Source organism: Dunckerocampus dactyliophorus, chromosome 4, assembly GCF_027744805.1.
Source record: "Dunckerocampus dactyliophorus isolate RoL2022-P2 chromosome 4, RoL_Ddac_1.1, whole genome shotgun sequence".
Lineage (NCBI taxonomy): Eukaryota > Metazoa > Chordata > Actinopteri > Syngnathiformes > Syngnathidae > Dunckerocampus > Dunckerocampus dactyliophorus.
The window spans coordinates 24,702,066-24,726,265 of NC_072822.1; the positions used below are offsets into that span (position 1 = coordinate 24,702,066).

At 41.5% G+C, this 24,200-nt stretch overlaps 2 protein-coding genes across 3 annotated transcripts in view; one reads left to right on the forward strand and one right to left on the reverse strand.

Annotated features, from left to right (window-relative positions):
• Nucleotides 1-10,603, forward strand: part of npffr1l2 (neuropeptide FF receptor 1 like 2) — a 47,622-nt gene extending 37,019 nt beyond the window's left edge. The window contains exons 3-4 of the mRNA XM_054773714.1: nucleotides 4,131-4,230; nucleotides 9,640-10,603. Of these exons, the coding sequence (XP_054629689.1) occupies nucleotides 4,131-4,230; nucleotides 9,640-10,603 (1,064 nt within the window). The remainder of the gene's footprint in view (nucleotides 1-4,130; nucleotides 4,231-9,639) is intronic.
• Nucleotides 10,604-19,262: 8,659 nt separating this feature from the next.
• The window catches only part of hk2 (hexokinase 2), a 79,211-nt gene continuing 74,273 nt past the window's right edge, over nucleotides 19,263-24,200 (reverse strand). For both annotated transcript variants that reach the window (XM_054772422.1, XM_054772421.1), the window contains exons 17-18: nucleotides 20,135-20,371; nucleotides 19,263-20,038 (exon numbers count right to left, since the gene is read on the reverse strand). In XM_054772422.1, coding sequence (XP_054628397.1) covers nucleotides 19,885-20,038; nucleotides 20,135-20,371 — 391 coding nt within the window. In that variant the 3' untranslated portion in view covers nucleotides 19,263-19,884. The remainder of the gene's footprint in view (nucleotides 20,039-20,134; nucleotides 20,372-24,200) is intronic.

A 24,200-nucleotide genomic window follows, 5' to 3' on the forward strand; every position in this document is an offset into this window, starting at 1 on the left:
AAGAGGAGTAAAGGAAGCTATTTTTGTCAAACAACAGAACCCATCATTGAATCGGAATGGTGGTTTGAGGTTTAATTTGGACCCTGTGCTCAGCAGGTTACTGAGACCAAAACCCACAGCTCTTAGTCATGTAAATGAGGTGGAGCCAGGGCCCAGCCAGAACAATAGATGCTAACGAGCCAGTATCAGAGTCGTTCATACCCAACTACAGGGAGCTACACTTCCCTTTGATCGGAGGTGCTAAAGGCAGGAGAGGATTAGACCACTACTCCGCCCAGGCTTAGTGTAAGGAACCAATAGGAGGAGGGTGTTGGCACACCAATTCCGCCCACTCTTACTGTATTTAAGGCCTAGGCTACCAGCACTTGTTAGTTCGCTGACGAAGCTCTTTGGATGAGGAGCGAAACGTCCGACACCTTCTTCACAGAAGTACAGATGACGTCTCAAGAAGCCTTTCCCTCGTCAAACCTTATTTTGCATAATTATGCAAAAATTCTGGCACATGTGCATTGTACGTCAGAATAAAAATGTGGATCTACAGTGGGGGAAATAATTTTTTGCAGGTTTACCCTCTTACAAAGACGCAAAGAGTCCATAATGTTTTGGTCGTTAACAGTTCATTTGTATATTAGTGAATAAAAGTGTATATTAGTGAAATAACTTTGTATGTTAGTGAAATAACTAACAAATAACACTCTGGGAGTGTTGGGCACAGTGGACTGGCTCAGACGCTCGGCTTCTGCATGATGATTGGATGATCTGTGTGAGGCGAAATCCCTTGTTGATTGACAGTGAAATGAGCGCATCAGCGATCTTGAAGTATAAACCTCAACCGGAGCATTTTCCAAGTTTTTCTTTTTTTTTTTTCTGAACTGACGCGGAGACTTTACCGATCCCCAGTGACTTTGTTTTTGTTAAAAACGACAAGCATTATGTTTGGCGACTCTCTTCTGTCACTCTGTGGTTTCTTTCCCCAACGAGCAGCGGCAGCCGCAGAGCTTCTCCCCCCCGTCACGATCACTCACACTCACAGCTAGTCACACTGTAGCCTTGCGCAGCAGCTCTAGCTGCTAGCAAGCCGCACATCATGGCAGATATTACAATTTACATATAAATAAATAAACACATTTACGATGAAGGCCGGAGAGCCTTGGGAGACGAGACGGGAGACTTACACTTAAACTATACCATACTTATACTTAAAGTATACCACAAGTACACTGCCATACTGCCATTGTACTAGTAAAAGGCTCTATTTTTAGTTCATCATAGCATACTTTAAGAAGACTTTTGTAAACTTGGGTTATTTTACTAGTTTACTTGTTGTGATACAGTACTTTAAGTTTGCTTGGCATATTACTTGTGGATTACTATTTATATACTTGAAATAAACTCCTTAAAGCAGGGAGATGTCAAACTCGCTTTCATTGAGGGCCACTTGTAACTGTTATTATATATGAATATAAATATAACCTCATGATATTATTACACAACTGCCTGTGCATTTGATTATTAGATTTTTACTAACAAAGTGATGGATAACTTGCTTTGATTTGAGAAGTGAAGTGAACATGTCAAGGTGACAAGCAGACATTCAGGGATTTAATTTTTGGTAACAAAAAATGCTTGGAATATCTGATTAGATAATATTAAAGTTTAGAAAAACTGCATGCAGTACAATTTTTCAGTCAAAATGAAAGAATAAATACATTTAAAAGGAAAAAGGGGAAGTGCATTATTGACACACATTATTCCCAGGCTTTTGCGAGCCACATAAAATGATGTGGCGGGCCACATCTGGCCCCCGGGCCTTGACTTTGACACATGTGCCTTAAAGTGTTCTTAAAGTTTACTCATACTGTATGTACAGAAGAGTGCGATGCATTTACAAAATCACAAGACAGAATGTTGATATATTTTCAAACTTTTCAATAACAAAGACCTATGAAATGAAATCTTTACTGGAGAAAATGAAAATGAAACACAAAGCCAAATGAAGCACAAAGCCAAATAATACAATAGGTACAGTAGAACTTATGAACAATAGCGTAGAACTTGAATATCTCACCACTGATACTCATCAGAAAGGGCTAAGGCTTTTATATTTTAACTGAAGTCCTTCAAATGACACCCTGGTTGAATGATTGAGCGCTCACAGCGCAAAAGTATATTACATCCGAAGGGATTCAGCTACTTCCATTGAAAATGAAAGGGAAAATGGTTTAGGGCTGTTAAATCGAACTATTTGAAGCGTTAGCCAATGAAAATAATGCCTCTAACATATCTATCTGCGTTCTTACACCAAGTCCCTCTGCATGAATACATTCTTGCACGTGTTCTTCATCATTTCGCTGCGCTGACAGTTCATTTGGAGTTGTGGATGAATATTAGTGATACACACGGTGATTTACATGGCATGGTTGTTATCTCAATGTTAGAACACAGGTGCAGTCCTAACAATATCTGTTAAAGAGCTGAGGGTGTATGGCCTCGTAGGCGAGTGCTAATGATGAGAGGATGGTATAATGTTATGACTTTATGTCGAGTTTGATTCAGGCTTTACTTGGGCACTTATGCAGTTGGAGCATGAGATGAAGCTCAATGAGGAAATGACGAGTCTGCCGACATGAACAAAAAGATGAGATGACCAAGCTGCCACAGCTGGACCCGGGTGCCCATTAACACGGAAGCCAGTTAGACTGAAACACCGACAGAAGTGCACCTTGGCGTGCAGCACGCACACCTGCCATAACCGCCCGTTCAAGCTAGAGAGAACCGGCCATGTTTAGGTCATTCCGGCGCTCACTTCACCTCACCTCTGCGTTCAGAGCACACGGAGATGTGGGCGGGTCTATGCGTGCTGAGAGGCGTGGTTTATTTGCATATGTGTGAAAGATTTATTTTAAAATTTTAAGATTTAATTTAATATTTATATGTAAAGTTAACATTTAAATTGAGTGTTTAGACATAACATTTATATTTATATTTAAATATTTATATATACAGCGGAGTCAGTCTTTTATTCACGTAAGCACAACCCCTCAACGTTAAAAGACCATTCACACAAATGACATCATCATCAAGCAGTGGAAACGGGAGTTTATTTACTATGAAATTTGTATCTTTAATTGTTAAAATAAAATCCATGGTGACTGGCTAGTTGCTTTGGTAGCGGCTAAACTAGCATGTCACGATACATTGTACAGTGGATCACGTCTGTGCCAAGCACATGCGCAGAGGGTTGAAACAGCTCTTGTCTAGTCTGCTGAGAACAAGTATTCTTTTGCCAGTTAGTTTGATTTTAAAGTTCTGGGTAATGAGTTTACTGCGTCCTTTCAGATTTCATTGCGTCAGGGATGTGGGACGCGTGCCCAGCAACATCACTGGGGGTGTCACAAAATCTCATGACGCCAGATTAAAACTTGACAATATGTCACGTTTATAGAAAAGCTGTCTTGAGAGAACAGGGCAAGGCAGAAGCCAGTCAGACTGTGTACTATGGCATCACTACTGTGAGTAATAATACACGTAATATGAAAGTGGCAGTGCGCGAGGCAGGATTGAAACCACACACTAAGTGCTTTACGCACACTATAAACCTTGCAATCCAACCTATCTCGGTGTTCCCAGCATCAGCGAGTGACGTGTGGCTGTCAAATCAAAGTTACTTAAGATTTGTCAGATCAAAACATGTAGCTGTTCAGACATGTCTGCACCCTTAATCACCGAATGGTTCTATTTACGGTCATTACATTTGGCTACCGCCAACACCGCTGATCATCAGTGGAAGATAGTTACTAATGCACCAAGTGAGTAACAGAAATGGAAGTCAGGCGTATCGGTGACGATGCACTGGAAGATAAAGGCTTAAATGGGTGTCTTGCTTCATTAATAATGGTACTGTGGTGACTTAAGCCCGACGCACAAAGCCAGGGTTTGTGTGGCTGGAGTGTGTCAGCAGCTCTCATTTGACAGGCATTGATGCTAATGACCAAAACAATCAGCATCACGTGTTGTCGCGTTCCACGGCAGCCACGTTGCACCACAGATTATTTTGTTCTCATAGAATTACAACGGCTAACCACTTTTTTTTCAATTTTGAATTCTTTTATCTTTCCTTTTTTTAACAGGTTGGCCCTTTTCCAACTCAGTGTGCAAGCTGAGTGGTTTTGTTCAGGGTGCGTCTGTGTCTGCATCAGTCTTCACATTGGTGGCTATAGCTGTCGAAAGGTTGGTAAACGTGTTCCTGATACAGTTTGTCATACAGCAGTAACCCAGTGTACAGTACATGAATAAAGCCCTGGAGCCTAATGTACTGTATAAACCATGCGTACATGCATATTTATACAAATGTATAAAAATCCACATGTGCGTACTGGCATGCATGCTTCGGACCACGCATAGCCTATACACAGTCCTTTGGTTTAGATTAGGAAGGACAAACTAATACATAAATGTGTATTTTTGAGAAATGTTTCTTTTCATTACATTTCACTTTGTTGGGATGTAATGCGCAACAGGTGCAGTATAATGATGTACGCAGCTGAGTGCGCACTGTAAGGCAAGTTGGCCATGTCTGGATGCGCAGGCTTATCTGTGTCCCCCTTGTCATCCAACACAGTGCCACTGATGGCAGTTTGGTTTAGGATGGAAGCCATGCGCTCATCCAGTGGAGAGTAGGTTCCCTTTGCTCCTTCAGTGGCACATACGCTGTTATTGTGCACATCAATGCACTTTTAAGCCTTTTTTTTAAATGGCGGACCATGTTTTTAATCTCGTCTAGGGTTTTCGTCTCAGAACACGGCAAATTCACGGCCTCCGTTACCTTTCTGCTGTTATATTTGCTGCAGTGCTTTTGCTTTTTTCTTTTTGTGGAGGTGGAGGAGTTCAAGTATGAAGTATTCAAGTATAAGCGGAGGAAACTGGATAGATATTTGCTCCGCCATTGCTTCCATTTGGCAATCTCAAATTGCACGTCTTTTTTTTTTTATCAGTTTTTCTGCTTGCTTCTGTCTGTCATTAATATAATATGTAATAATATGTAGCAGAAACGCAATTTGTTCTACGCAGGTGCAGAATGCGTCTACGTCAGGCCGGCCTATTTTTCGGCAGTCACATGTTAGGCATGTGTAATGTACGCTATCCGTCGATACTTTATTGCAGCAATATACGTCCCCCCCAATAGTATTAAGATTTGAGAAATTACAACATAATAATTTTTTTCTTATATCATATCCATGGTGCAAGTGAATAAACTTTAAGTCATCTTTTCTTGGTTCCACAAATTATTTTAAGTTTTTATCACCACTGAAAAAATACAGACTGAAGCATTTGCTCGGAAGAGATGTTTGGATGGATGGTATTTCTCCGTTTAGAAATAAAACCTAGCTGAATCTAATCCATAATTGCACTCTGCACTCATTGCACTCATTTACATATGTTATACGTAACCGGATATGACGTTTACGTGTGCGCTACGTCTATTGCGTAAGGTTTAACGCATCCGCATGCTAGCCAAGTATTTTAATAAGCGTTTAATAAGAGCACCGATTGCGTTTCGGCACGTATAATGAAACAAAATCCTGTGTATATGCAATAAGGGTAATTGTGGGTGTGTGTTGGAAGCCATCTATGGTGAATTATGGGCATGGTCAGAAGACTCATTGACGTGCGCACGATTTCAGGATGATTGATGTGTATGAAGAAAAAGCACATGGGAAAATACATACTTGGTTTTTTATACATCTGACGGCAAGACTGTGTGTGCATGTTTCCTGTTCTGTGAGTACACAGATTTCTACACCTGACTATACTGTACATATTAATTTTATACAGTTGGCCCCTGATGATAATTATTGGCTACATAGAGAAAATGTGATGCATCCATTGCTGCAATCTTTTCAAATATACTGTTTTAGTTTTACAATACAGTGGATTCCCACACATTTGCGATTCAACATTTGTGGCCCCCGCAAATTTGTATATATATATATTATATGTATATATAAAGTCAATAATTTCTGCACGATAATACAGGTAAAATGTACGGCATACATACACCACAAATCCCACAATTTTTATGTTTGTCTTTATGCTTCACTGACCATGTTTTTTCACCAAGCATTGAGATTTCGCACTTCGTACGGTATCCTTGAACACCCCACAGTTGTCTGCTGTGACTGGCTATACTGTGACTCCGATTCCATCTGTTCAGCGATCATCTTACATTACCATTCATTCATGGTGAGCACCTATTCATTTTATACTTTAAATGTGTTTAATACGTGTGTGAGGCAAATTTGTGGCTTAAACCTGGATTGTGTTGCGAGTGAACCATGGCATACCGAAGAAGCAAGGGGAGGTTTCTGGAGCTGAATTTAATGTAATAACTGCATCACTTGTCACTTTTATTGCAAATGTTGATTCAAAATCAGAGAACGTGAACGTCAAGCTAGCAGGGTTCATACACAAGTATGGAAAGTATGGAAAAGTATGGAATTTGATTTTGAGAAATTTGCATGGCACTGAGCACAAAGCTGAGAACCGGACTTAACAAAGGATTTTGATAACCACTGTTGCAGTACAGTTGAACTGTTTGGTCAAGTTTGCTTTTGTTGAGCTGCATCTTGAGCACAAACCCCAACTTTGTTGAGCCACTTTCACAGAATAGGCCCCTGGTTAGGTCAGATCGGAGCAAATAAAAGTACCCACTGACCAATCAGTTGTCTCTGAAAAGTGATGCCATTGTTCATTGACAATCCTGTCACAAATTTGCCCAGGATAGTAGGAGTTAAAGGCGAGCATTTGCAGAGATCACGCAAAACCTTTTTGATATCCTTCCATGATTTTCATGAAGAAAGTTGTAGATTGTTAGAGGAGGGACTGGCCCATCTCTGACAGGTTCTCGGCTCGTATGTTTACAGTGAGATGCGGTGAAAAAGCTCTTACAGTGCCCATTAAAAGGACAGACAGTACTTTCCATTTTTGAGTTGTTTATTTCCACATATCCATTATCTGTGTCACGAACTGTCAGGCACGAGTTAAGGCTGTCGAGTGCGTGACCCCCAATATGCAGAGACGAGGCGGCGGCTTGCAAAAATAAAGGTTATTTAATGGTATAAAACAAAAAACGACAGAGGAAAAAGGGCTCTGTGAACAGCGTACACTAAGGTAGTCCAGGTATGTAGTCTAGGTGACAGCACTGATGCGGAGACGAGGTACAAGGGTAACAGAGACAATGACGACAATGAACCAGCGCCATCCGTCTGACGACGCTGGTCTTTTAACCGCCACTACTGATAATTGGCAACAGCAGGTGTGAAGCGGCTGCCTCTTCCACTAGACAGGAAGTACACATTACCAAAATGAGAGCACAGCACAGGAAGCACTCGCTCCTGTCCTGCGAAACGTGACAATCTGGGGCCTATTGCACAAACGTAGGATTTGGAAATACAGGAAAAATGACTAAGCTGAGCTCAACCGACCCAAAACAAGAGCGTCTAGGCTTAATTGGTTGCACAAAGCCCAAGCTAGGATGAATAGACACTGATTAATCAAGCCAGGTGAAACCAATTTCGGATCCGTGCGTGTGAGCGCTAAGGCTTCTGGCTAATGTAGTATACATCCACATTAATCAACACAATTAACATCTCCGAAAACAGGAAACACTCTGATTATGAATTCGTTGAAATTGTGGGTGAAATTGACTGCATGATGTGAGTGAAATTGTGTAAATGTAACTCCATCGGAATATATAACTCTTTTATTTTGTATAGCAGTATAACTCCACAGAATAAATCTCCATGGTAATTTATGTCCTGCGCGTACCCCGCCTCTTGTCCAAAGTCAGCTGGGATAGGCTCCAGCATACCCGTGACCCTAGTGAGGATAAATGGCATGGAAAATGGATGGACGGATGGTAACTTATGTCAAAACATATCCCACTTTCCACTATCCCACTTTTGCGCAACCGGATCACGCATTAATTGAGCTAGGTTAACCAAGATATCCCAGCGTAATTCCCTATCCTAGTTTTGTGCAATAGGCCCTTGCTCTGCTGCTCCTGTAAATAAAAGTGAAATTAATCTCAGATCCATTTTGTCACCCATTGTTGCTGACAGCTCCTCAGCCAGAGTGAAATTCTGTGCTTTTATTTTTCTTTCTGTTAGCTACATCAATGTCCTTTAAGTGTGTTTAAATGAAAAATCTTATGTCTTATCTTATGCTTTGTCCAAAGCGTGGCACTATTGAACACTTTTCGGTAGCAGAGACATCCTTTTCTTTTCCAAATTGCTTAAAATCCATGGATGCTCAATAATGCAGAACATCCATCTTAAGTACTTTAATTGGGTTCACCTTGCGAACTACGGTAATTCCTCATTTTATCGTGTTTAATTGGTTCCAGATGAGATCATAAGTGAATTTCCGCAAAGGATTCCTTATTTATAAATGAAATATTTTCGTAGTTACATTAGAGCCCTCTAGACATGATATAACAACCCTATAGCCGCCTTCACACTCGTATTACCTAATAGAGTCGACATAATAAGAGAAAATAAGACATTTAAGCCATAAATAATACTTGTGCTTGTGTGTGTTGCTGTTCCGATGCTAGGGGGGGTGAGTGGGGGACGGACAGGGAGTGACAGCTGGCGGCTCAGAGTTGAGTTTTAGCTTGGTGTGTGTTACAGCTGCAAGAGTAGCCCATGTTTTATTGGGAATTTTTATTGGTTGTGCCTGTTGTGAGACAATTCAAACCTGCAATAAAAGTCTGTTGTTCCCACGATCAAGTCTGGTGCTTGTGTGTCTCACCGAACATTACAGAAACACCTAGTGACCAGTGTAGAATACTACACATCATCACAATGTCTTTGAATGCATCTTCTGAATGCCTTGTATTTGGATTTTGTTCATTTAGCCATTTTTCTGCTTAAAAAAAGCTTAATTCTGGCAAAAAAATACGTAACATTTGCTTAAATATGCATATTTTGGACTAATAACAGACTGTATTCAACCACAGTAATATATTTTTGAAAAACCGTGATAGTGAAGACGTGAAATTCAAAGTGCAAAGTGGAGAGGGATTACTGAGATTGACATCAGTCAGTCAGTCAGTCAGTCAAGTGCCCTGAGACAATGCCAACAAAAATGGAATGTTTATGACACTAGTGTGTTATTGTGTGAATGCTTGTACTGCTAGGCTGCTACACCGTGATGCCACTTCCATCCATTCATCCATCATGTTACATTATCATTCATTAGCGGTGAGTACTGATCCATTTTATACTTTAAAATGTGTTTATTAAGTATGTGATGCATATTGAAGAGAGACAAGGTAGTGTTGTGGGACTGAATCCAATCTAATAAATACTGTATGGTCACTGTGATTGCAAATGTTGATCCAAAATCGGAGGAGAATATCAACATCAAACTAGCAGGAGGATTTGGGGCTGGGGGACCCATATCTCCCCCGAAAGTGGGGATCTACTGTATTACAACCAGTCAGTGTATTTTTGTTTTATTTGTAATTGGTTAAATAGTCTTTTGAAAGTTTGTACATTTTGAAAATAAACACAGCTGTGATTTGTCTTATCGAATATAATGTTCACGTGCCTTATGTTTGCTATTTTTCACCAACAGATTTCGCTGTATCGTGTACCCTCTACAACCCAAGGCAACCATACGTGTTGCCAAGGCAGCCATTGTGTTGATCTGGGTGCTAGCCATGGCGATCATGTGTCCAGCTGCAGTTGCATTGACTGTGGAGGAAGTTTCTTTCCACAACATGGTCTGCGATGATGACTTCAACCATACAATGCCTCTATACATCTGCTATGAAAAGTTTGGCAACCCAAAGATGAGGAAGGTTTACACAGTGGTTCTTTTTGCTCACATCTACTTGGCTCCATTGATGGTCATCATAGTGACGTATGGCTGTATTGGGGCCAAACTGTCTTCATCTGGGGTTGCAAATAGAAGGCCCCAGGGGGCCAATGTTCAGAGAGTCATTTCACAGAAAAAGAAACAGGCGATAAAGATGCTGATTCTTGTGACCTTGCTTTTCATGTTGTCGTGGTTACCACTCTGGACTCTCATGATGATGGCAGACTATGCAGGCTTGGAAAGTGACCAGATTGATTTATTGACCAGCTACATCTTCCCCTTTGCTCATTGGCTGGCTTTCGCTAATTCCAGCATCAACCCCGTAATCTATAGCTACTACAATGACAACTTCAAAAGAGGATTCCAGGTGGTGTCCAGCACCTTCTCCTTGACCTTCTCCTGTCTGGTGCCGTGGAATTTGTGGAGAAGGATCGCCGGATGTTTTTGGAAAAAAAGTGTGCAAAGGTCTGTTGAAGCTACCAACTGCAGAGATAGCAGTGATCATAACAACCGGCTCTTATTTGGACTGAGAAACAGAATCCGCAATGACAGGGACAAAGCTGAGCTCAACCTGGATGCAAGGGCGGGGCGTATGGGCGTGAGAAGCGGTTCTGAGCAAGGAATAGAAATGTCAGCTATGGATAAAAAAAAACGCCATGGGGAAGAGTTGGGAAAGGTGAACTCGGTGTCAATTTTACCGAATCAAGCATGGGATAACTGAATTTACTTTAGGTTAGGATTGGGCAAACTACGGCCTGGGGGCCACCCACATCTTTTAATATAAACTTTTAACATACAAGCTGGCAACATGACTTGCAAGAGTCAATATCAGACAATCTTTTGATGGTTTAAGTAGTTTTTCACATGCAGGCAACTACCTCACCGACAGTGTCAAACACAAGTCAACACATACAGTGGGGCAAAAAAGTATTTAGTCAGCCACCAATTGCGCACGTTCTCCCACTTAAAAGATGAGTGAGGTCTCCAAGAGAGACAAAATGAGAAAAACAAATCCAGAAAATCACATTGTCTGATTTTTAAAGAATTTATTTGCAAATTATGGTGGAAAATAAGTATTTGGCCACCTACAAACAAGCAAGATTTCTGTCTCTCACAGACCTGTAACTTCTTCTTGAAGAGGCTTCTCTGTCCTCCACTCGTTACCTGTATTAATGGTACATATTTGGACTCATTATCAGTATAAAAGACACCTGTCCGCAACCTCAGACAGCCAGACTCCAAACTCCACTATGGCCAAGACCAAAGAGCTGTCAAAGGACGCCAGAAACAAAATTTTTAGACCTACACCAGACTGGGAAGACTGAATCTGCAATAGGTGTGAAGAAAGCTTGGTGTGAAGAAATCAACAGTTGGAGCAATTATTAGAAAATGGAAGACATACAAGACCACGGAGAATCTCCCTCGATATGGGGCTCCACGCTCCATGCTCCACGCATGAAAGTTCACAGGCTAACGTTAGTTGGATATTTGAGTTGAGCTACCGTATTAGCATTAGTATACTTTGTTAGTTCCTTCTTGTTGGTGTGTGCTACTTTTTATGACACTCTTATTTAGTTACAATTCAACAGGATGCGGTGCACAGCGCTCATATTTTCAAGGCGAAAGCGTGTTGTGTGGGTTGAGAAGGTCTCCTGACTTGCTAAATGAGACGTGCTGTGTCTACATGAATGAACATTCCACAGCCGTGGTTCCCGTCCTTTATTTACACACATAAGCGTGGTAAAATATTACACCCCTCTCAATGCGTTGCAGTATGCACTTTGCAATCTTAAACTTGTTTCGGCGCGTACACGGTGCATTTCACAAAACAGCTAGCTGTACATGGCTCGTGCATCAGTTACTGCCGGGTTTTTTTTATTCCATCTGTTTCTAATTTGGCTGGTGATATAAAATCAGTTGGAAAACTTTGATTTTGAGAAAACTACAGTGAACAAGGCTGACAGATTATTTCCCTGTTTGCCATCAGTGGATGTTTGCATGAATCACCATCTTCACACAGATCATTCAGGAATAAATAAAGTCTTACAGATCACTTATACACATACAGAGTACACATACAGCAGAATAATAAACAATAAATATAGCAACTTCTGATCAATCCATGTCAATCGCAGACTCAGAATAATGTAGAGATTTAAGTCCCACCCATTTCCAGTTAAATCACGCTTACTTCCGTTTTATGACACGCCCACTCCGTGTACAGATATGGATACGGATCATTTAGATGAGTGAACACATACGAATACAGATACAGATAGCGGGTACTCGCTCATCCCTTGGGATATCACAGGATTGTTCCTGCATGGGAATGCATTGTCAACACCACTTCCCACATCCGTCAAGCACACGGGCGTTATTTGGTCTCGCTGTGTCCAGCGTAATGCTACGCAACAGCAGGTATTAAACTTAGCTTCATTCATTCCTACAAGTATTTGCAAGGACCTACTTGCTCCAAGAGGTGGTGGAAAAGTTATAACCCATCCATGTGAATGAGACATGCAGAGGCACACTTTTATATGCACCGCCTGCATTGTTTGCACATAGGTTGCAGTGCTTTTATGGATTTTACATCAAATTTGACAGCAGCACCGTTTTATTTTTTATTATTTGGTGTTATATAGTTGTTGTCCTTTTATTTGTTCACGGGTGTTCACGACAAGTAATATGATGTTAAGTATGTCATGTTTGTGGCATTGTTTTTTGAATGTGCATGTGCATGTTAAAAAGCCTTTAACAGACCTCTATACATAGATTCTTTTGTGGTATGAGTACAGAAACAGTTAAAAAAAAACAAAAAAAAAAACAGGATTGCCAGTAATTTTCCAATACTGAGTAAAATTTAGGCTGGTATCGGCGATACCGATCCGATACCAATACTTTCACCTAATGTGTGTGGTAAATTTTATTACTTATTTTATTACTTATTAAGTACTGTAGTTTGTTTTGTTGCATAAAGAATACAGGACCTTTAATTGATTCATTATTTAAATAAATTATGAATTGAAATACATTACTATTGAATTATTATTTTACAATATAATCAAGCTAAAGGCCCTGTCACACCTTGACGATTTAGCCAGCGCATGCCCGACGTGATCATTTTGATGGCATACGTTGAACTGTGGACGTTTTTTTCAATTTTGGGCGTATACATAGCGTATTCATAACAAGTTCGACATATACATGACGTATTCGTAACTTATATAGAACGTTTCTATAACTTATAGACAACTTATACCAACGAATGCGTAGCGTGTTGCCGGCGTTGACAACTTATGCCCAACACCAGTCTTACTTGTGCAAACCGCACGGCAGCATATGGCCAACGATCACGTGCTGTAGCCTATAAAAAGGCTGCCACTTGATGACTCAAATCATAACCTCACTAGACATCGCAGTGTCAACATCACCATCATGCCCAAGAAAATGTGGAAGACCGCTGCCAAGAAGTATCAGGGCGGTGACGGAGGGATCCATCACCACCCACAGCCTCCCCCTCCCACTCTCACTCTGATGGAGATGACGCGGGTTCTAACGCCTCTCAGGCATCGTCAATGGTATCGGAAGCTGCTTCCCCAGTGGCCCCCATCTCCTCTCAGCAAATCCTTGCCAAGAAGAGAGCCAAGAAGACACAGTTTTGTCTCAAGGTATGTTGACGTATTACGACTTGTGCGTAACTTACAAATAACGTGTGTGAACGGGCGTCAACGATCGCATAACTTATTGCCCGCGTATGCGGGACGTATGAATCATATGTTGACATACGTCGAAAAGTTTTGTGCATGCACAAAATTTGTGGACGACTTGGACGTACTACGACATATGCCGGCGTGCTTCAGCATGCTCTTAACTTATACAAAACTTACCCATAACTTATTCGACGTATGCCAGCGCATTGGCCAAATTTCTCATACGTTGGCGTAAGCTGGCTAAATGGTCAAGGTGTGACAGGTCCTTAATGTTCAGCAGAAAAAAACAGGACAAAATCAAATAAAGTACGTGAAAGTGATATTTTGAACAATTAAAAAAAGAAAATGATGAATTATTAAGAATTACTTTAAGAATGAAAACTTCATTGATAATTCACTAACGTGTCGGTTTACAATCGGTCATTGTTTCAACAGACAAACATTTCAGACAGACTGTACCTCAAATGACTGATGTATCAAAAGTTTCGATATTTTAATTTGAGAATCGATTTTAGAGCATGAAGATCTGCTATTGGAAGTATCAATATTTCAGTATCATTCCACACATCACTAGTGTGTGTGTGTGTCGGATGTACTGCACACTCAGTCCACACTCGATGTCCTGCCACTCCCATTCAAGGCTTGACCAAGTTGCCCATAATAGCAGCGGCACAAGGTGCATTCACAGACATTATTTTGTTGGCAAAGACCTCACAACCCACTGAAAACAGCTCCGTGACCCACCCAGTTGACAATCACTGCTTTATTAAGGGACAAAAGATGTTTTCCGAAATCCCCCTTGTGTCAAAATGTAACCTGTTACATGTTAAGTGTCATAATAAAGTGCTATTGTTTCACTATACGGTACAATGATGTCATGGTAACGTAGTGCAGATGGCTTCAAAACAAATCAAGACAGGATGCATCATCAAATGTTCCCTGGCCTACTAATACAACCTCATTCCATATGAAATAGATGATCACAACTATATTTTTAGCTGAATAAAGTGTCCTGTGTTGTGCGTGTTTTGTCATGTTGATGGAACAGTGTTATGTGTTATTTGTATCTGCTTACTTAATAAAGGTATTCTGGCCTCGCATGGATAAGGTACAAGTGTCCTTGTTGAGAAAAGGAAGCATAATTTTAGGCTGAATTGCAGCCTGGAGGTCATTTTCAGCAAGCTCTTTTTTTGTATTTGCCCTTCTCATAGTCCAAAAGTAAAATCAATTCATGATTAATAACATACAGTATTAGATATTACACTAATAACTATTAGTGATGAGAAACGCAATTCCGTATCACTCACTGACGTAAATGGGGTACTCGAGTCACTCGTCCAAAGCGCATGTGCGGAAACCCACGTGCACCCATGAGTCAGTGAAACTTGCGTCTTTGTCGAGCACTCGTGAGTGAATTGTTCATTTAGCGGAGTCTGTCATTCAGCTTGGGCAGGGCTCGCATATGCACAAAACAGGGCCGAAAAGTTGCGTACGCGATTTTCCAAACAAAGTATGTGATCTGTAAAAACACAACCTGACATGAGAATGTGCGCACCACCATGAAGACTAGCTGGTATACACACTTTTTGGAGACACGGCAAAAAGGCGACACACGTTAAGTGGTGAAGTGAAGTCATAGGTGAGAAGTTAACATGCAATGAAGCTAATTTAGGTTCATCAATCATTACATTAAAGGGTTGGTTCGGTGTTTGGAAGTTGTATAACATCCCCATCAGCAGTGTACTACACTTACAGGGACTAACCCCCCCGATTGGTACCGCGAGTCCAGTTCTGGTCGGAGTTCTGTGACGAGGAACGGAGTTCTGCTTAGTTGCTGAGTCATTTAAGTGAAGAGTTTGGCTTCTCAAAACAATATACAATATGTATTTTCATTCGTATACGTTTGTTAGGTAGATGACTTCTCCCTGTTTGTATTGGATCCATACTGAGTGTTGGACCACATCGACTCAAACGAATGCTTCGAATGTTAAATCCAACTTTCAGCCTTTCAAACTCATTAATTGAAGGTATCCTATAAAAGGTGTATATAGGATATTAAATCACTTTTAATACCTATCTGCAGATCAAGTTTCATTCAAGTCGAATGTGTTTTTTAAATTTTTTTTACCAGGAATTACTACATGTCACGTTTGCATTGTCCTATTTTCAATATGGATGCCTTGATCGTAAATATAAAAGCAAATAAAATATGGATAATTTAGATACCATTATAACAAAATTATGCTAGAAAAACATAGATTTTCTCAAATATGGAGTAGATGGTGGATTTTATACAGTCCTGTCATCCATGATAGCTGGGATTTCTTGTGGTTAGAGTGGAGGTATTTGTATTAGCTTGCTACTACACTGCAGTGTGAGGCAAATACATGAAAAATATGACACTTGATTTTCTTCCCTTGACTCTTTAATTATAAAAAAAAATGTAGATGGCTACTCGGTTGACTTCTAAAACAGATTTTCACAGCCTAAGTTATTGAATATTTTGTAGTAAGGCTGTACTTGCCAAGGTCCGGGGGTCGATCACAGCTTTTGTCTTGACTCGATGTTAAAGCAATGGGGACCAAAAGGAAGTATTTTCCAGTTTGAAATATGCTCTAACTTCTTTAATACTTGGGGTAAAGACGTGATTGAGGTATCAAATTAAAGTTGAAGTCATGCTTTATCAGACATAATTAATCACAGACTTGATTTTACATATTTCAAAATTTTGTAACATTGCTACCTCTTGTGTCCCTGCCGTGACCCCGTAGCCTGCGCATTACAGTTGAGCAATGTTGTGTAAACAAGGATAACAGGAGGGCAAAGGTGACTACGGGGTATTACTGTATTTCATGTCTACAAGGTTCTACTACATGTAATGGTGAATATTGTATTTAGAAAGTCATAAACAGGTTTTCTATGCTCTATCAACATATTCCATTTATTGATATTGAATCCTACTTCGTGGAAAAATCACTTACCGCGGTTGCGTCTGGAACTAATTAACTGCAATGAAAAGATGGAACGAGATGATGCCGGAAAGGTTACAGAAGAGCAAGAAAGGGATGATGAAGACCATCTTTTCAAAGTGAAACACACAAAGAGCGAAGGACCAACGGACAACGTAAAAATGAAAGGTATTATGGTGGAGCAAAATCCCACATTGTTCATGACCTCAACATGTTCAAGATTTTTGATGACACTTTTCAGCTGGAGACCCAGTCGGTAGAGCTGACAGATGGAGCATAAAAACAACTGAATAGCTCAATGCAGACCAACAGCTGTGATTCATCTCCTAGGCAACACCACGCGACACACAACACAGCTACGTCAAGTACTGTAAATGGCAGTCAAGACATCTTTTCAGTGGCAAGAGCAACAAACGAAGGAGCAACAATCACTTTCAAGGAACCCGCCACATTACACGGTAGCAGGTTTGATATTCATGAAAGTGGTCATTTGTACGACTTGCCAACTGTTGAGCACAATATTGTGTAAGTGTAAAGCATGCCATGGCGTATACACTTGGCATGAAATTATGGGACATCACAATTATGAAGACCTACAGAAATTGCAAGGTGTTTTGAAAGGCATGATGATAAAGGGGAGTGTGGATCAGATCAGATATGTGACGTATGCAGACAAGGCTACAACTTTAGCGTGGTGGAGGAGTTTGCACACCCCATTGATCCTAGAAGGTAAGTTGTCAGGGGCTTTTTTGCCCCTGGTAGGGTCACCCATGATAAACAGCTCCGAGGTGAGGGACCAGACAAAGCGTAGCTCAAATAGACCCCGATGATGAGTAAGACAAATGGACTTGGTTTTCTCTCGCCCGTTCACGGGTCAGCGGGGCCCCCCCAGAGCCAGGTCTGGAGGTGGGGCACGAAGGTGGGCGTCTGGTGGCCGGGCCTGTACCTATGGGGCTCGGCCCAAGGATTGTCCCGTGTCTTGACGGACAGCCAATTGGATCCTCCCGCTCAGGGCCGGTGACATTTTTTTGGGTCTACCACTTGACTTTTTTGTTCCATAACGCTCAGCTCTCAGGATCATTTACGAAATTTAAAATGACTGTCTTACTGCGTCCAACCTCAGCAGCAATGGCGCGCTGTGAGAGGCCTTGCTTATGTAACAATCCCACCGCCTTCAAAGAGAGTGAACACCTGACATAAAATGATCTTGAATCCAGATTTAAATTTTTTGCGTCTTAACATTTTGATCAGGAGTATATCTGTGAATATTCTTAGTCTTCAATCATTTTCTCAGGGCATTGAATTGATCATGATTGGACTATTCCGGGCCCCATGGTGGTCGAGTGGTTAGCATGTTGGCCAACACAGTAACAGTCTGGAGATCAGGAAGATCTGGGTTCAATTCTCCCTTGGGCATTTCTGTGTGGAGTTTGCATGTTCTCCCGTGTGTTTTTTTCTCCGCGTACTCCGGTTTCCTCCCACATTCCAAAAACATGCATGTTAGGTTAATTGGCGACTCTAAATTGTCCATAGGTATGAATGTGAGTGTGGATGGTTGTTTGTCTATATGTGTCCTGTGATTGGCTGGCAACCAGTCCAGGGTGTACCCCGCCTGTCGCCGAAGTCAGCTGGGATAGGCTCCAGCATGCCCTCGTGACCCTAAAGAGGAGAAGCGGTATAGAAAATGGATGGATAGACTATTCAGGTTGTCTTGGAAGACGTTTTGCCTCCCATCCGAGCACTGATTACATGCTCAAAGACTAGATTGGACAGCTCAAGTGCAAGACAGTGCAAGATCCAAGCATCTATTTTCCAAGGTGGTAGCACACCCCAACTAAAACTGGTTTCACCCTTTTGTGGCGCAAAACGGCAGTTGTTAAGATACCGTGAAGCCTGCCAAATACTGTCATTTGGGTGGAGCAAAGGTGATAACATCCAACGCAGTACAAATTGCTGGACATATTTTTGACGTGCCACAAAAAGCTATGTGGCCCCCAGGACCTTCAGTTTGACACCTGTGACCTACAGTTAGTGCATAATGATCTAGCGTGTCCCATGGGAACTCTGAGCATGGAAGGTCACAGATATGCTCAGTCCTTTGCAGATGACTGGTACCATGTGTGTGTACTTCCTTGGTTGGTTTTAGGGGCAGGGGTGGTCTGGCTGGTGGGACCCAGCAGCTGGTTGGCCGCTGGGCTCGCATTCTCGGCTCTGGTGCTCTGCTGGGGCTGGGTGCTCGGCCTTCCTGCAGCTTGCGGGTGCGGCACTTCTCAGCGGGTATCGGTTGGCTCGGTGTGGTTGGCTGCATTGCTGCTCATCCGTTCAAGTCTGCCCGTTTTCTCATTTGCTAGCTTTCCCCCTCTGCCTTGCTGTGGTCATCCTGTCATTGTGGTGGGGGCGGGCCTTGGTGTTTTTATGCTTCCAAGCAGTCCGCGTTCTCTGCAGCTTGGTATCTGTTTGGGGTGCCCTGACATGGCGTACAGGTGTCAGGGGAGCAGCCACAGTGTTGGTGTGTGCGTGCTTTTATTTATCAATTTATTGGGGGTTGGCTCCGCTGGGATGTGTGGTAGGAAGCAGTACCTCACCTTTCATACATTCTGTGACAATTACATGTACACACATGCACGTACACTTGCGCATGTATACATATTTACATGCAGACATGCACACATACATACAAACACTCAACAGTACAAATGTACTCACATAACTGATTTATTCATGGTGTTGTCACGTTGTTGTTTTTATTACAGTGATGATGTCGGCAATACGATTACGGTTATTGTCAACCTTGTCATTATTATGGTTCATAATATTTTAATTGCTACTGTTATCACAAATAAGTAGAACTGTCTCAATACAGTATTATCACTGTGGCTGTTGAAATTACAGTATTTTGTCATTTCTATTATGGACTGCCATAGACATTTGCTGATGTACGTAGTCCTGTTTATTTCTGTTGTTCTGTTATAGTTGTTGCCTTTGTTGTTGTTGCCATCTCTCTCTGTATTACTGTATACCCCCCCACCCACCCACAATCCATTAGCCGTTTCCTTTATGCTGCATTTTGAATCTTTAACTGCGCCAAGGCTGACCTTTCAGCAAATTCAATAGAAAAACATCTATATAATTCATCCAGCATATCGCTGCAAATACCGTTCAAGCGTAACACAAGGTCAAGCTAACCTTTCAAACCACGGAGTCCTTTCATGACATCACTATGGAGTCAACAAACGTCAAGTCAAATGAAGAGCAAAACAGATAGTCTTGTGCATTCAGGTGGATATCATATGCACGCTGCCAAGGCACAGAAAGTGACCTAATTAACCACTGTAATCCTGTCCACCGCTGTTGGTTCTACAGGCCACTGCGGTGATCAGTGCTGCTCCTTTGCCACTTCCATCCTCGGACTTATGGAAAGTCACCTTGCACTGTGGTGCCAAATCTTGCAATGTATCTTGCATGATCCTGGAGAAACTTTGGATTGAAAGTGAAAGAGCAAAATATGGTTAGAAATGTGAAAAAGCTGTTTTTATTTTTATGATGTATGATAAAAGAATAAAAGATACTTACTGAGGATGCATCTTATAAAGGGTGCCGTCAACTCCAACTGTAATAGTGAGCTGCTGCAGGTTGCGGTTCTCTCTTATCTTATCAACCACAGCAGCTAAGCCGGCCCCGCAGAGCTGTGCTGCACGCCGGGACACCACGCTACAGACCTCCTTAACAAGGACACTGTCATCATACGTGGAAGTAACGAGACCCAGGTGCTGCAGGATGGAACGGACCTGCCTCATGGCCAGGCGGTCACTTGGGGACGAGAGAGAGAAAACACTGATAATAAATAGGCTGGCGTAAAATAAGTATTTGATCCCCTGCTGATTTTGTAAGTTTACGCCCTTGCGAAGACTTGACCAGTATAGTAGAAAACAACCAGTAGAGACAAGGAAACCAGGTACTATGTCACTATTTGTGCAACTGTTACTCTAACTCAGTGGTTCTCAATTACTGGATTTTCTGCCATGCCCTCGTTGGGGGACAGAAATGTTTTCGCATCCCCTCGATTTGAAATACTATTGAGAAACAGGTAATATCTATTTATTTATCTGTACTGTACAGACTGAACTCGAAACCGAAACCTGCAAAATGCAACAAAATGGAGAGCAATGAAGCATACAAGCTTAATCAAGAGTCAAACTGCATGCCGAGTACGACAAATGCATTCATGTTGGAAGGTCTGCACTAATATTAAAAGTCCTCTCACACCCCCCCAACAGAATACTTTTCTTTCTAGTGTTCTCACATTATTAACTGAAAACCTGAATAAAAAGCAGGCTTGCGGGCACCTCATGTGGTCGTGGGGGGCTACCTGGTGCCGGCAGGCACCACGTTGGTGACCCTTGCTGTATATGCATTAGCCCCGTGGAAAAAGTAACGGATCAGGGGCCTTACTTATAAAACTGTGCGTGGAAATCTGAACTTCACCGAAACTGAGTTGGTAATTTTACTTGGAGAGCTGGGGGCCCGTAAAAACATAATATTTGGAGGACAAAGCAGTGGCATTACGAATAAGAGGAAGATGAGCGAGCGTAGCAGTGCGCACATTCCCAAGTCAAGTTGTGTTTTTATGGGTATCATACTTGGCGTGGAAAACAGCGTACGCAACGTTTCGGCCATGTTTTGTGCATATGCAAGTTTTATAAGTAAGGACCCTGGTCCTTGCCACACATCAACACTCTTTTACCCTTCATACCCGAGCTGCATAAAGGGTGATCCACAGAGACTTGGGTTTCACTGACTCATGAGTGCTCAACAAAGACTTGAGTTTCACTGACTCTAGGGTGCTGGATGAAGATTCCAGTTTCATGAATTCATGAGTGTTTGCTGAGACTCGAGTTTCGCTGATTCGACGAAGTGCCCGACGAAGACTTACGGGTACTCAATGAGGATTTGATTTGACTCACGGGAGATCAATAAAGACTTGAATTTCACGACTCACAGGTGCTCGATGAAGACTCCACTTTCATGGACTCACGGGTGCTTGCCAACACTCGAGTGCTCGATGAAGACTCGAGTTTCACCGACTCACAGGTGCTAAACGGAGACTTGAATTTCAACCAACATACAAGTACTTGAAGAGGACATGATTTTTAGTGAGTCACGAGTGCTCAATAAAAACTCATAGGTGTTCGATGAAGACTCACGGGTGCTGGACAAAGACTCAAGTTTCACCAACTCGCAAGTATTCGAAGAGGACTTGAGTTTCACTAATGAGCAGTCCATCATTTTCATTGGAGGTTGATTTGAACATGGAGAGACATAATAGCAACTAAACATTAAATGGGTTTTTGGGTGATTTCAGGCCCAATGAATTCTAATACACAATGTCAAAATGAAAAAAAAAAAAAACTACACTCACGTGAGGCTGTACTGAAAAAAAAAAAAGGAATACGCCATTCATTTGCGATGAAGTAGTATAAAGGGTATCGGAAATGGACAGAAGGAAATTAAGACGTGGGGGACAACTCTGCCACACAGCAAAAAGGTTTATTTTTTATTTCCACACAGGCATTTTCCACATTCATCATAATGTTTTACTTTAAATTGCCTGTAAGTGATAATACGTATTTCTGTCCTGTTCAGACTGGGGATCTGTCAAGGCTGTGTCCCATTTACATCTATTTTAAGGTGGCTTGAGCCCTCCTACCTCCTAAAAAGCTCCTAATATTTACACCACCACCAGCTGAAATGTGTTTTGTTATTTTCTTGCAGTTTAACTGTAACATAACTGCCACATCTGTCTGCTTAGTTGTGTTCAGGCCAAACAGTGAGAGCACAATAATACTGTAATATAAGTGAATGATTCTGGCGCACAGAAAAATCTGTGTGATCACACATTTGCTGGTGGTATTATGCTATTTATCGCATTGGGATCAGAGGCATACATCCCACTGCAGATCAAAACAAAAATCCAATCAGTTGTTGGGAGAGGTGCAAATCAACAAAGCTCCAATTTACTTACAGCACAGCTTTATTGTCTGTCAGCACTCACACAATTATTTGTGATGAGTAAAATGTATTTCTATTCACTTACAACAATCTTCATTGGAAATAAATGGACCCACTGGCTTTTCAAAACATAAACATGCATGCAAGCACAGATAACACATTTGCCTTTCGGAATTGATTATTCTTTTTTTTCTCGATTAAATGGTACAATGGCCCTCAATTAGTTGTATCACAGTTTGTAAACACTACAAACCAGTGTCACTGATTACCTAATTTGCAGCTGTTGTGGCAAGCATGCATTGCTGCAATGACTCATTAAACACTAGTATCCACTTCTCACATCAGGGTGGATAACGTTTACTGCAGACTAACAAGCGGTATTCTTATGGTCTGGTGCCTTATCCTTTGACCAAAGCACAATCACTCAAAATAGACACATCATATACACACAGGCAATAATGTGCTACAAGCCGAGCAATCACAGCCTTAACAGTCCGTGTTGCCGCAGCTCAAGGATTTTTTTTTGGAGGTGCACATCACTCTATGCGCAAAGACTGAACTCAAAACTGAAACAGGCGAAATGCAACAATATTCGTACCTGGAGAGCAGCGTAGCGTACGAGCGTATTCAAGCGTCAAAATGCGCGCTGTGTACGAAAACTGCGTATGTGTTTCTATTGTAACAAATTCATCAAACCGCATTAATGATTGTTCAACCAATTTGAACAATCATTGCTTTTGGTTCGTATGAAGTTAATCTAACATCTTTACAAGTAAAACTGTCCCTCACCACTTTGTGGTTCATATTTTGCGTCTTCACTCTATCATGTTTTAAAAAAAATATACTAATAATTAAAATGAACAAAAGAATACATTTTATAGAGAATTATAGTTTTACACACAGAATACAAGGTGAAATAATTATTAAAGATTAATCGATGCAACTTATTGTTGATGCGAACGTCCCGTACATCCTGGCAAGACCAAATTGAATAGGGTTTCTCAACTTCATCAAATTGCTTGCACTTACAACTTTATTTGGCCCCATGCTGGGTTATTTAGCAGTCATACTCAATACAAAATGCACAAACACTGAGTGACCCAGCGAGTGACTCGATTACGCGGAATGATACAGTACAGGGCAAACAGACTACAGTCAAACTTGTCTATAGCGGCCACTAGAGGGAGTCTGCAAAAGTGGCCGCTATAGACAGGTGGCCTCTATAGACAGGTTGGCGTCTAGTTTGATTGTTGACCAGTAGAGAAAAAAAAGAAAAAAAGGGGGGGGGGGGGGGGGGGGGGAATAATAATCATAATGTTGACCAGTAGAGGGCACTGCGGACTGCGGATAAAAGTTGTACAGCACTACTAGGCTTGTTATTATCATGGTTCATGGTTTTAATCCTGAACATGCATGAGTCAAACAGTAGCACATCACATAGCACAATTCACAATTTTGCATGTCCAAAAAGGAGTAGGAAGACGCAAAGCTTATTTAATCCTACCCCTCATCAGTTTCACATCAGTTGCAATACATTTATTCACCTCTTGTTCTTCCAAGTGTACTTTGTAGGTCTACATGACAATGTAGTGCAATCATAGCCAAGGTTTTTACTTACTAAAAGGAAGCT